Source organism: Megalobrama amblycephala, linkage group LG18 (assembly GCF_018812025.1).
Source record: "Megalobrama amblycephala isolate DHTTF-2021 linkage group LG18, ASM1881202v1, whole genome shotgun sequence".
NCBI lineage: Eukaryota > Metazoa > Chordata > Actinopteri > Cypriniformes > Xenocyprididae > Megalobrama > Megalobrama amblycephala.
This window is the reverse complement of record NC_063061.1, coordinates 5,475,338-5,490,530: the sequence shown is the minus strand read 5'-3', so window position 1 is coordinate 5,490,530 and position 15,193 is coordinate 5,475,338. Positions and strand designations below refer to the sequence as shown.

The 15,193-nt window shown below is 38.1% G+C and overlaps 1 protein-coding gene across 1 annotated transcript in view; it reads left to right on the top strand.

Annotated features, from left to right (window-relative positions):
* pdlim4 (PDZ and LIM domain 4) overlaps positions 1-15,193 on the top strand; it is a 47,908-nt gene that overhangs the window by 23,382 nt on the left and 9,333 nt on the right. The window contains exons 4-5 of the mRNA XM_048165213.1: positions 9,066-9,265; positions 12,734-12,897. Of these exons, the coding sequence (XP_048021170.1) occupies positions 9,066-9,265; positions 12,734-12,897 (364 nt within the window). The remainder of the gene's footprint in view (positions 1-9,065; positions 9,266-12,733; positions 12,898-15,193) is intronic.

Below are 15,193 nucleotides of genomic sequence, written 5' to 3'. Positions count from 1 at the left end.
CATTGGGAGACTGCAGACTGAGCTTTCGCCTCTATGAGCCTCTCCACTCCCAAGTCAACGACAGTACCAAAGAGGCACTGGGGCATTAATGAGAAAAGATTTCTCCTTTATCCCCAGTAAGTTCAGCCACAGATGAGGCTCCATGGCAACATTAGCAGCCATAGATCGGACAATGGCATGGGCTGTCACAGGGCAAGATCTGTGGCCCTGCGGAGTTGCAGCCTCAGGTGCCAATCCCTCACTCCCATCCAGGTCCTTTAGGAGGTCTGCCTGGTAAGCCTGCAACACCGCCATGGTGTGCAAGGCTCCACCGGCCTGACCTGCCACTATGTATGCCTTGCCCACCAGCTGTGAGGTGAGGTTGGGGAGAGGTTGCTCATAAGCGCCTATTCTACCTGGGGCATCTTCATATATCCTTAAAATGATTTGACTGCGATATGTTTTTTTCCCACAATCTCAATAACTCATCATGGAGATCAGCATTGCTGGTCACCAGCAAAAGGTATGTTTTGTTTGCTGGGACCAGCATGGGATGCTGGTGTGCTGGTGGACCAGTATATGTTTTCTTTTGGGTGCTGCTATGATCCCAGCAAGACCACAACAAAACTTGTGTATGTGTTACCTATCATGTTTCTTAGTGTGTGTTCATAGTTAAATAAAGACCAAGAAATTTTTCCAAATTAATTTTAATTATTTAATAAAGAAAAATGCACGTTGCTGGTTACATGTTTACTGGTACACAGTAAAATTCTCAGTGTTAAACAAACACTGCTCAATTTTCACTGTTGCAGTTAGTGAATAATGTAGATTCACTCTACAAGTGATGTTTCAAGTATAATTCTTTTGAAATGATGGTGCTTTATGTAATGTTATCTAGTGTAAATGATAAATCCCTTTTGACATTTGTACTGGCTACTGTATACAGGCCTCCAGGGCACAACCCAGACTTTATCAAAGAATTTGTACTTAGTACTGGCTGCAGATAAATTCTTAATTGTTGGTGATTTAAACATCCACGTAGATAATTAAAAAGATGCTTTGAGATGGGCATTTATAGACATTCACTGTGTCAGGACTTACTCATTGTCATAATCATACTTTAGACTTTAGATTGACACATGGAATTGATATTGATGCCGTTGAAATTCTCATTATCTAGTCTTATGTATACACCATTTAGCCAAGGCTACAAAATCAACTCCTTGTTACAAATATCAATCTATCACTTCTATCACTAAAGATTGCTTTATAAATAACTTACCTGATTTGTCTCAACTCCTCAGCATACCAGATAGCTATTTTTTATAGCATTTTAGACACAGTTGCTCTGCTTTGTGCTTAAAGGAGAACAGTCCTGAGCACATTTGCACCTTAATGTGAGCAGCCCGGAAAATGGAACACAGCTGGAAGATAAAAAAACTAGAGGTATTTCGCATTGTGTGGAAGGATAGTATTTCTACCTACAGAAAGGCCTTAAAACAGCTAAATCTGCTTACTTTTCAAATTTTTCAGAAGAACATGAATACAACCCTAGATATTTATTTGATATAGTGGCTGAATTAATGAGAAATAAAGAATCATAACAAGGTTTAATGTTCAGAGAAGAAGGCAGGAACCGGCAATCATTCCAAAGTAAATTTAATCATAAAATAAACAAACAACAACACAAAAGTAAAGCGCCAGCCCCTCATGGACAATTGCCACATAAAAACATAATAAAACACAACATAACATCCAGGCCTGGTCCTCTCTCCTCCTTCACTGTCGTCACTCCTCCTTTTATCACTCCGGATCTCTCCTCCGTGAGACATGAGGCTCCTCGCTCCATTCCCATGGCCCTGCCCTGCTTGCCATAAGCATCAGCTAGTTCAGACATATCTTAACAGCACAGCAGTGATGACTTTATCAGTTTATTTACTTACAAGGCTGATACTGTCAGAGAGTTACCATGCAACTTTCTGCTACAGTATCACATGAGACAGTGCACTATAGCAATTCCATTTATTCTTTGCTATAGGGAATACTACTGTTGAGATACTTCCAGAAGTCATAGATCCTTTTCTTAATATTATTAATCAATCATTGCCATTAGGATATGTCCCAAAACTTTTTGAAACTGGCTGTTAATACGCCTCTCATTACAAACCACAACTTGATCCTAGAGAATTAGTTAACTACAAACCAATTTCGAATCTCCCTTTATTGTCAAAAATACTTGAAAAGGCAGTATCCTCACAACTATGCTCCTTCTTAGAGAGAAATGGTAACTGCAAGGATTTCCAGTCAGGATTTAGATCATGAGATGGCTCAGTACTAGGACCGTTGCTGTTGACCCTGCACATGCTACCCTTGGGAGATATCATTAGGAAACATGGCGTTAGTTTTCACTGTTACGCTAATTATACTCAGCTCTACATTTCTTCACGGCCTGTCGAATCAAACAAATTCATAGAACTATGACATCACTGTTTTCAGCAGAGCTGCTTTATAGCTGAACTGAACTCATTTCATAATTGATGAACTTTACAGTTATTCAACTGAACTGAATCAACACTGAACTGACTTCAGCTGAACAATGACACTATTGTCTTTTTAGAGCTGCTTCACAGCAGAATTGAATTCTGAGAGTTTTCATCTTTGCTCATTATTTTTCTGTTTATCACTGTAAAGCTGCTTTAAAACAATCTGTATTCTATAAAGCATTATATAAATAAAGGTGATGACTTTTCTGCCAATCAGTCTGGAAGGAGTCTTGCCATGGCGTCATCACCTCCAACTCATACGCGGAGCCACAGGAGGAGGTGGTAGACACAACATCTGCCTCAACTCTCTCCACATCTAACTCCTCAGAGCTAGATCTGGCCAACAACATGTTCTCGACTGGTTTAGAAGAGGCCACAGAGTAGGCTTCCCTGTCGAGATTGAGATCCTTGGAGCTAGTGGGTGATTTTCAATAAACAGATGAACCCGACTCAAATGCTAGCTCCACCTGTGATCCTCACGATTTAATATTCTGGAGAGCAAAGATTACTATTTAGCTGGAGCTCTATGGAAATTTGCTTCTGAATTCAACATGATGCTGAAGTTTTCTTTGTATTCACTCATGCAATGAAAAATAGCCTATGTCAGCCATTTTGTGGCAAATGAGACAGATGGTCTCAAATCATTCTTGGCCCTGACACTGGAATCAGTTGGGCATTGCACAAATCTTCAGTAAAGTCACATTCACATTTGGTGGCTGTGTGTCATAACGTCTATAAAGTGTTTCAGTAATTTCTAGAGCAGATGTGTGCCTCATGCTGAGATGTAAGTCATTGTGGCTTTTGCCATGGCCACTGGAAAGTATGAATGTTGAAAATCTGTAAGAATAGCGATAGAACAAGTCACGTCATTTCCAATGGAAGTAGACACAGCCAAGTATGTGGTGGAGCCAAAGAATTTTTCAGAGGCTATATTTTAACCCAGACTGTGTAGGTCAGAGCATAACTGAGGTATTGTTTCACTGCTCGGAATTCTTGTCACCAGCTGCAATATGAGACAGCATTTCTTTTATGAATGGAACAAAATTGCTCATTCCTTAAAGTTGATCAAATATGATTCACCAGGCTTTTTAAGGCCCTCTTTTACAGCCCTAGTTATTATTATTATTTGTTTGTTTGTTGCCAGTTGGCATTACTCCAGTTTTCAATCACATGATCCTTCAGAAATCATTCTCATGCAGATTTGCCCAAATGCTCAATTATTAATAATGGTTAACCAATAATGTCAATAATCTTGAATCTAAGAAGCTAATTTGTTTTATGTTACTAAATATCTCAAATATCTCACATTGTTTGGTGCATTTTGCATACTGTCACCTATTTTGAATTTAAGTTTTAAATGAAAAAAATCCTTAATTGTGTCATTATTGAATGAATATTTAGTTGCTAGCTCTATATTACGTGTTTGGAGAGAGAACGGTGATGTTACGGGGTTGATGCTGGGAGTGGGTTGTTTTAGTCTGTCAACAGCAGCCATATGGTTTCCATCATGTCCTCCCTTCAACTTCCCTTGCAGTGTTCAGGTCGATATCAACCTCTATAAATCACGGGTCATTTTCCCACAGCAATCCTTAATTAATAAAAGAAGGTTTGAGGTCAGTTTTGATTCATACAGTTCATTGCTAGCAGTCCGCTGTAGTAGCAAGGCAGTTTGGTTGGTTCTGAATGTTCTGGCTCTGTGGGCAGTCACCCAGAACCAAAGGGCATGCTGGGATATCGCTGTAAAACAGGTCAGTGAAACCTGATGATGGTCAGGATTTATGAGCAGACACAAACACTCCTCATAAATATTTCCCTGGTCTTTCTGTGTTTCTGTTTACTTTTGGAATGTAATGAGAAACTGTTCTCATTGGTTGTGTTTTGTGTTGAACCCCTTCAGACCTGATATCTTTCATTTGTAATTCTTTTCACGCATGCTAATAGGTCTCTGGACCATTTTGATCCCTTTAGCACACGTGAGGTTGGCTCTTAAGAACCACACTGTTTTTAAACTGTGTTGGCTGAAAAGGTTGTCATGTAATATTTCCCCTGAAATGAGAAGTATAGTGATAAATGTAGCATGTAAAAGGAGAGTCTGTTTCAACCACTGCTGCTATTTCAGTGATCCTCTGCATTCACTGTAATGCAGAATAGGTTAAATAAATCAATTTAATGAGACATAAGCCTTATCCAGATTTATTAAAAAACAAAACTGTAAGCTTATATAGTGAAAATTTATGTTTAAAAAGGTAGAGAGATACAAATGAATGGTTTTCAGTGTTAGACTACAAAACTGGCACTTTTATAAGCAATACACCAGATGTGTAGACTAGTAAATCTGCCATTTTTATTGCAGTTACACCCATTTGTGGCAGACATGTGAACTAAAGAAGCATGCATCTACGTTTCCTTTCCAGCAAAGGTCAGAACAGATATTATTTCTAAATATTATCATTATTATGTGCTTTAGATAACCATAACTAATGTTTCTATTCATTTCAGTAGTAATCAGATAGTGGTTGAATCACTGACCAAATAAAACAAACGATGTTTATAAAACAGCAAATGTTTATAATTGACGATAAATGCAATTTTGCCAGTTTCAAGACCACAGTCTGCAAATTTGTGGCCTTTGATCTAATTTCTTTTCCAAGATTAATTTTTGTTTAGTATTGTAGCCATATTGGCTCCATGCTGTCTCTATAGGATTGCTGGAAATCCACATGTGACAGGATCTTACCTCATCCTCATGTTAATTATAAAAAATAAGCAAAGATGGTCAGAATTGTCAAATGCAATAAATAAATAAATGACATTTAAATAAATAACTTTAAACATTGCTGTTATACACTATGCCTCTTCTCTTGGAAGCAAGGAATCGCTGTATTGTAGCTTTAACAAATACTGACATACACCAAAATACCACTCTGGTGGTAAAGAGAAAAAAAACATGTTGAATCAAAGCTCATCACAAGTAGCTTTTCTACAAGCTGAGGTAAATACTAATATACATATACTTATGTATACACCCACCAACCCGACAAATGCAGGTGTATTTCAGCAGTGGCGTGTAACGTAGTCAGTCCTACTAGCCACTTTGGTGGGTTGAATTTTATATACAATATATACATTTTTTCAGTGACTTACTTGTTTCAATTGCTCTGGATGATTATTGTTGGTGTTACAGGGTTTGAATTTCAGCGTGGGATTGCACAAATAGCTCATAATTTTATTTTTTTGTGCTCACACTCAAAGTGCGCATACATAAAATCTATAACTAAATTGAGAACTGCTTATTGCGCTTAAACAGTTAAATACACACAAAATAATGCCAAAATGCTGGTCTTGGTGAGTATTCACGTAAACACAGTCAGTTATGTTTTAAGTGAACGTAAACAGTTGAGAAGGAAAACACACGTGTGAAAGCATAATGGATCCGTGCTTCAGGTCTTAAAGTGACAGCAGCCTAATAAACCTGCTGCCAAATTATGAGATAATATTAAAAATATCTGTATGGCAGTTTTTCACCATTTTCTCCAACACCATGGTATTGATGTCAGAATTGCGGCCAGTGAAAATGCTGAGTGGCTACTAACTTTGGAAAACCACAAGCCACAGTGGCTGGTGAGCAAAAAAGTTAATGTCAAGCCCTCCTTATGTACATTTATACATCAGTGACACCTGTTTGATTCTCAGTAATCTCAACGTTAGAAATGAGTCGATGAAGTTTGTTTATTTTTTTTTTATCCCTTATTATTTCAATCTGATCTTTATCAGTTTGAGCTGCAGATTGTTTTGTAACCCTGTCACAATGTAATACAGCTGTTGTTGAAGGATGAGGGTAAAACAAACACAAAACTATATTTCATGTTCTGTATTTCATTTCAAAATCAATGAGGGCATTTACAAAGATACTGGTGCAAAGAATTCTGTTTTTAACATTATGAGTAGAACTCAAGGGAACAAAAAAAAATTATAAACGTGTGTGATAGGAACCTATTAAAGCAGTTATATTACTCGCACATAGTTTTAAATGAGCAACTAGGAGAACAGCTGGCTTCTGTCCACTCAAAGATGAGAAATGCAATAAAAAGCTTGTCTTGTTGCCCAAACTGACATTTTGAACTGTAATACAGAGTGATATGAGATTGTTTTCATTGACACAAGGCTAAAAACAACAGAAAACAGAACCTCTTCCTTAAAGGGTGAAAATATGGTTTGCAGACTAATCCTTCTGCTCCCTGCAGTGGGGCTGAAGTACAGAGAACTGCTTAGATGGCACATTTTGACTTGTGTGAACATTTATTCCTCACCCAAAAATGAAAATTGTGTCATTATTCATTCACCCTCGGGTCGTTCCAAACCCATATGCTGTTATTTGTTTCTTGGAACACAGTAAGAAAAGCCACACACTTTGGAAACGACTTCCGAGGGTTTATTCCATACTTATTTTCCTTATTCATCTCTCTATTCCCAATGCTTTGGAGTCAAAGAATCTACTGTCCCGTGATGATGCCAATCAAAAGACTTCTAAAGTTGCACCAATATCCAGTTAAGCATGCATCCTTGTTGAATAAAATAACTCATTTCTATATATAAAAAAACAAAAAACGTACTTACCCCAGATTTTTTATTATAGTGTATCGATTTCCACAAAAATATGAAGCAGCACAACTGAAATGTTTCTTGAGCAGCAAATCAAAATATTAGAATGATTTCTGAAGGATCATGTGACACTGAAGACTGGAGTAATGATGCTGAAAATTCAGCTTAGATATATTCATATAGAAAATTAATATTAATATTTTAAATTGTAATAAAATTCCATAATATTACCTTTTTACTAAAACATTAGTTTATAAATGCAGCCTTGATGACCAAAAGAGACTTCTTTCATTTATTCCAAATTTGGACTACAAGTGTATGATATCAACATTACATCTCTCCCAAAATGGTGTCTTAATATTTATATAGAAAAGTTGTTGACATTTGCCTGGTATTGATTATTATAAAACATTGGTGCACCCAGTTTCAAAGTTCCTGTTTTTGTGATCAGTTGTTTTGTATAATGATAAATTGGACAGCACAGTTGACTAATTTGCTACCATTCCTTCAGAATTTTCACCGTAATTTATCATTTAATAATTGTGTTTGAAATTTACTGGCCAGTCATTTCCAGAATGCAGAGTTTTACATTTGGCAGCCATTCATACCGAATTAAAGGTGCCCTAGAACTTTTTTTTAAAAGATGTAATATAAGTCTAAGGTGTCCCCTGAATGTGTCTGTTAAGTTTCAGCTCAAAATACCCCATAGATTTTTTTTAATTCATTTTTTAACTGCCTATTTTGGGGCATAATTAGAAATGAGCCGATCCAGGGTGTGTGGCGCTTTAAATCTTGTGTTCCATGCCCCAAGAGCTCGCGCTTGCCTTAAACAGCATAAAGTTCAAACAGCTAATATAACCCTCAAAATGGATCTTTACAAAGTGTTCGTCATGCAGCATGTCTAATCGCGTAAGTACAGTGTTTATTTTGATGTTTACATTGATTCTGAATGAATTTGAGGCTGTGATCCATGGCTAACGGCTAATGCTACACTGTTGGAGAGATTTATAAAGAATGAAGTTGTGTTTATGAATTATACAGACTGCAAGTGTTTAAAAAATGAAAATAATGACGGCTCTTGTCTCCGTGAATACAGTAAGAAACGATGGTAACTTTAACCACATTTAACAGTACATTAGCAACATGCTAACGAAACATTTAGAAAGACAATTTACAAATATCACTAAAAATATCATGTTATCATGGATCATGTCAGTTGCTCCATCTGCCATTTTTTGCTATATTCCTTGCTTGCTTACCTAGTCTGATGATTCAGCTGTGCACATCCAGACGTTTATACTGGCTGCCCTTGTCTAATGCCTTTCATAATGTTGGGAACATGGGCTGGCATATGCAAATATTGGGGGCGTACACCCCGACTGTTACGTAACAGTCGGTGTTATGTTGAGATTCGCCTGTTCTTCTGAGGTCTTTTAAACAAATGAGATTTATATAAGAAGGAGGAAACAATGGAGTTTGAGACTCACTGTATGTCTTTTCCATGTACTGAACTCTTGTTATTTAACTATGCCGAGGTAAATTCAATTTTTGAATCTAGGGCACCTTTAAGTTTAACTGTCTAACTGTGTAACAAAACATCTGCAAAGGATAGCACAAATAAGTTGCCTTAAATGACTGCTAATGTCATAAAATGGCTGCTACAACTTATAATGAAAAGCTGAGCTGACCAGAGACGAATATGTAAGATGGGAATTTGTGAGCAACAGTAAATATTTACATATTTCTGAGTAAGCTGTTTATTGAGAGCATGTCAGATCTGTAAACCTGTCAAAGGCTGTTTTATTGTTCCAATCATAGTCATTACAATTCGGATGGGATTAGCTCTTAGCTGAAACACAGCGGATAATTTGCTCCGTAATTTTTAGTGAAGAGATTCGGATGGGATTCTAATCACAAAGTACTTTTTTTTTCTTTTTACAGACCTTCCGACCAATCAGCAGTGGCTATAGCCCCACTCCCAAGAGTCCATCCCCCAAGAGTCCCATTACAGGCGGTGTGCCCTACAATAACGGCAACTCGAGACCTATGTACAACAATCCAGCCGGACTGTATTCACACAATAACGGCAACAGTGCCCTGCCCAAGCAGATGGCAGGCCTCAGCCTGGGCTCTCCTCACAGGTGTGCCATTTTACAGTTTTTCACACATGCCCAAGAATAACATCATGTATTTTTCTTTGGAATAACAATTAGACCTGGAACGCAAGGTAAATAGGGTCAATTCTGATTTCATGTTAACTGTACGCAGCTAAACTCCAGCCAACACAAACTACACCGGTTTTGCAATGGTACAGCTGCCAGAAACTGATATTTATGATGCTCACAAGGCTGTGAAAAACATAGTGATTTATCAAGGAAGCGATCTTGAGGATCTTTCCCATGTTGGAAATCTACAGTGCAGGTCCTGTCTTCACTCAGAGCACTTGCACACAACAATAAACATTTCAGACTGAAATATGTTACAGCTCTTCATACATATTGTTATGTAAAAATGAGTTCATGAGTTCACCGAAGCACTGAATTGGATAGTGACTGGAAGAGGTGAACAGTATTCAGGGAACATCTGCTGTGCTGATATTTGCAAACCACCCTTGAGTTTTCTGAAGCACTAGTGTATTTGGATGTTAGATAAAAGTAATCGAGAACCATTTGGTTGCTTGTAAAACTTGCTGTTTACTTTGAAGATGACAAATGCGCTGTTTATGAATTCCTCCTGTACGTGAGGTAGACGTTGTCATAACACTGATCACTCTCATGGAAACTTCCAACGTGAAAATCCTTCAAAGTATCTGCTGTGTACTTGGGGAATCAGTTCCTTCAAAGATCTGAACACATAACACCAGTCATAATCGTTTGGACACGTCTACTCATTCTTTATTATTAGAGAAATTCTTGTTAAGCTGTAATTTGCAAAATGAATATGACTTTCCGAAATACGCTCTGGTCAATTTAGTGCATTTTAAGTGCATTAAATATAACTTGATTATTTACACAATGTCATGAACATTAATACGATCTAAGTTGATTTTTTTAAAGGCTGATATAAAGTCGATATACACTGCCCAGCCAAAAAAAGTCTGTTTGGATTTAGGCAAATGCTTAAGAGTCTATGGATGGATCATTATTGCAGTGATTATTCCCCGGTGTTACATTAACACCGTTCAGTGTTCATATGGGAACCACTAGCAGAGTGATAAAGTAACACTGAAGCAGATACTTAAAGAGGTGGTTCAGTGTTTTTTTTCTAGGCCTGAATGTGTTTTTGGGGCACAGTTTAACATGTCTTAATGCTTCGTTTTTTAAAAAAAAAAAGCTGTATTTTTCATATATTTTACCTTTATTCTACACCTCTGTTTCCATTGTCATTTGAACTGCTCATTTGACTTCCTGATTCTATGATACCACTCCCTCCGAAATACACAACGTGCTCAGATTGGTTAGCTGGCCCAGTGTATTATGATTCGCTGAAGCGTCCGGAAACGCCACGCCCCTTACCATTAGTTGTTGCATGTGCTTCAGTGGAAATGTAAATAATGGCATCTATATTGCTGTATCAAATTGAGCCGAATCAGACCCAGATGAAGAGGGTCAAGCTGAACTTCTGCAATCGCGGCTTTTAAAGGTCGTTTATGAATGCTATTTCATTTTGTATTTGTGTCAAAGTCTTTAGATATGCTGTCACTGCTGTTTGTTAGCTTTCAATATACGGTTTTATCCTGATTAAAGCTTTACTGTAGCCGAATACATAACTGAGTAGTAACATTTTTGTAAAGGTAGCGTTTAATTTATAGCATGAACAACTGTGTGTCTATGAACATAGAAGTTTGTTGGAGAAGTATGCAATAGAATTTAGCTAACTGGCTAGCAAAGCAAAAACGCGTTGGTCTTTGTTTACGTCCTTGATGCAACCAAAAATAGCAACAGAACTATACATTTAAAAGACATGTACAAACAGTGGGAACTGCTTCTTTCAGTAAAAGCCTTTGTGCAAATCCAGCATTGAACTCGTGTAGATTATGGAAGCTGTCTTCAGCGGCGCATCCAGTGTAGAAAATATCACAGATTATAATGGGTTCTATTATCTTTTGACGCGTCGCGTCGCGTAGCTCGCCTCTGGTGTACACAACTCTTCCCCTTCCATTATGCTGTGCCACATGGCCTCGCCCACTTTGTTGCGTGTTCCCAGGGGCGTGTTTTGCAGGGTTTATGATGTCACCAACCTGGGAAGAAGCTCATTGTAGTCCAAACCGGTCATTTTTGTAGGCTTTAAACTGCCATAATTTTAAAAGACAATATATCCGTTTGCATTGAACTTTCAGCGCTGTAACTTTGCAGATGTTGTTTATGCTCAAGCAGCAACATTACACACTAACTAAAGTTAAAAAAGTGAAATCGCAATGAACCACTGCTTTAAGTGACTAACTGAGTGTTGATTGTTCAATTATTGAAGACACCTGATGATAACGAGCAGAATCTCTGAAGGAAAGAGAAACACAAGGACTACAACTTCCAGCTGTGACTTCCAGCCACAGCCTTAAATGAAATCAACTGAAAAGACATTCAATCTTTCTTATTACTAACTAGACTTTATTTCTGTCATTTGTCTACAGATCTTTTTGAGAGGTAACAGAGGTTTAGATGTCAATGTTTTATTGAAAATCACTATTATGGTGATCAGTGTTTCGTTTCGTTTGGCAGCTTGACTCTTTGCTTTTCATGTCAGTTTGTGGTCTTTGTAACAGTGCTTATACTAAAACATATGTTGCTGCAAAGGAAGTCATTAACAAAGATGATCAGGTGATATATTTTTCATCAGATTACACACATTTTTATGCAGGCTACAAAAGATCTAACAGCTAAATTTGCAAAGTTTGTAAAATTAAATGTTGATTAGATATTCAAACACTTGTTTAAATGATATAAATGCATATTTGCTAGATGAGAAAGTATTATTACTTTCTTTGTTTAACTGCTCTGTCTAATAATTTATTAGAAAGAACTCGGATTGGAGCTTGTATGCTCAGGCACCATAGTATTAAACTCATGACTCCCAGCATACAAGCTCCCATAAAAGTATTTCAGTATATAAGTCCTGCTTCTGACACATCGGCCCCACAGAGAAAGTTACTGACTGATGTTTAAAAATGCTAAAATGTTGCACTTGGTGATATATATTGGTCATCCACTAGTACTAACTGTTTGGAAAGTGATACCTGGAATATTTCTTCATGCCAGCAATAACTAAAACCTAAAAGTGGAAAAACATCTTAAATTCACTCCTATTTGCACTTGAGTGTTATACTGCGATAAAAGAATGCTAAGTAATAAATAAGATCTCCAACATTAACATCTGCAAGTTAAGTACAAGATTCAGCTTTACTGTGTCCCAACTTTTGACTGGTAGTGTGTGTGTGTGTGTATCTGAATATTTGTCACAAATGTGTAATTTTAAACCAATTACTTTGGCTTCCATTCCTTCTTTTATGAATAACTTGATGCACTGAGAAAGTGTTTTGTTCAGCATGAAAGCATATGGCAATAGCAGATGTTTCTGGAAGAGAAAGAAATCTGGATATGTTTTCCTTTCAGTTTCAGCCCTGAACCACCAATGAACTCATCAGGCAACCCCAATGGTTTTGACACACAGTCAGACGTCTACAGGATGCTTCAGGACTATGAGGAACCTGTGTCAGCTCCCAAACAATCCGGCTCCTTTAAATACCTGCAGGGAATCCTGGAAGCTGAGGATGGGGGTCAGTTTTACTTCTTTATTTCTCTCTCAGAATGTATGTTGGAATTGTCTGATATACAATGATTATCGCTTCAGTATGTTCAGAGGAACATAATGATGCTGCATTTTATCACAATACATCTCTATTTGCTTGTTATTAGAAATGCTACACCATTTCGAAAATTGTCACACTACTGAAAAATTTATTCAGTAAATGCACTGTCCTGGATTCTGAATTATTTGGTCCAGATTCCTCAGTTTTCTCTTGGAGGCTAAAATCCCCTTAAAATGTTGTGCTTCATGTCATATAATCCCATGGAGAGGCTTCTAGACCACGGTACACTTACGCCTTGCCATCTCTCACACACTAAATTGAATCCCCATGGAGCCACTGGGATCAAGGATCAAGTGTTTAAGTGTGTAATTAGTGGTATTCGTTGACAGGTTTGGAGTGGTAACCTGTCCCAGCAGTTCTTAGGAATAACGCAGAGTTAATGATCTCACTTTGGCACAACAACAGTCAGATGAAGGAGGCGGGCACTGTTGTAACATTTACGGGTAATTTTTTATCCGGATATTTCCTCATTCAGCAGCAGGATGGTTTTCTCCACTGAGCTCATGCTACGCCAAGCCCTGTCTTTAGGCTCAGCACGAAGCAGAGAAGATAGGAGGAGGCCTTGGCAGCTGTGCTCCATACTTGGCCATATGGCTCTGTCCCAACCATGCCCTAAGGCTAACACACACCCGTGATTTTCTGCATGGAGAATAGTATCTGATTGAAGTGTGAAGGACATTAATTCCAGCCATCTCTTGTTCCAGGGACAGCTGCTAAGCACTTATTTTAAGAGATTTCTCTGTTTGGGGCTAAACAAGGCCTCTTCTTTTAATTCTCCTACTTACAATTTAATCACCCCCAAGTCACTCAGTTGCATTGAACACAAAATGAGAATTTTTAAGGAATGTTCTCTGATGAATAGGTTTGTGAGTGAATTAGTGGAACAGCGTAATTTAATGCAGGAAGTGGAAAGACAGAGTTGGTGGGGAAGTTTTGGAGAAAAGAAGAGCAACAATTAACTTTGGGAGTCCAGTAATTGGAAGCCACAAATTAACAGTGATTAAACCTTATTTAGGCCAGTGGTGGTCAACTCTGGTTCTCGAGATCCGTGCTGCAAAGCTGAGCTCCAACCCTGATCAAACACACTTGAAGAAGCTAATCAAGAGGGGCTTTCACGCCGGGTAGTTATGAGAACTTAGGCCTAGTCCACACATGCATGGGTATTTTTATAAACAGAGTTTTCTCATCCACACAAGCAAGGTTTAAAAAAATCTCCATCCTCATGAAAATGCAAAAACACACTATAAAGTGCTGTCAAGAGCATGCTAAACCAACAGGTGGCGATATAACCCTAACCGTAAAGACATGTTGGCCAATCAGAAGCCTGAAAAAAAGGTTATTTGTATATTATTGGAAGATCCGAATTAATTAGCAGTTATTTGCAGCAATATTTCGGCTACATCCACCATTGACTCACCTCACGTAAACAAAGGTGCATAATCTGACGCCAAATAGAGGAGAAAACGGTGCGCCCTCCGATGTCACAAGCCAAAATCTACAGTTACACCAGCTACACGACAACAATGCGACCGGAAAATCTTCACCCTGGCTGGAGTTTCAGTGAGCTGATTCACGAATGGCCATTTTGAAAATACCCGTGTTCGTGTGGACAGGGCCTTAGTTATAGGAACTAGCCACTAGGGTGGCTACTAGTTCACCGAGAACTAAATGTTCCAATAGGAACATGCAATCGCACCACCAGTAGTAGTAACTCTGAAGTTACGTAAGCTGCGCTTGTTGTTGTGACTTTTATTTTGACGCCGCTGAGATCACCAGAGCTCTCCCATTCTCTGTCTTCATTAGTTTATGATCACTTTAGCAGTTCAGTGTAATACAATGAAGATAAAACTATTTACCGTTGGTGAATTTTGTATGAAAAAGTATTAGCGTTGATGCCCAATGTCGCTAGCTGAGAAGAAATACATATTCATGGTTTGATTCGGTCCCTTCAAAGTCATGTTGGATTTTCTCCTTAGGGATAAGGTTGAGAGGTCCATCTTTCACTGTTTCCCATGTTTGTAGAGTTAGTTCATGGTGTAAATATGTTGGCTATAAACTGTGTGTGTATACAGCTTTTTTAAAAATGGCGGGTGTTGGTGTTTCGCGTATGTTCGGCCAATCATCGTACACTTACGTTACTGGTAGTTCATATTGTGCTGGGTTAGACCTACTCTGAAGTAGGAGAAAATTTAGTTCCCCCAAA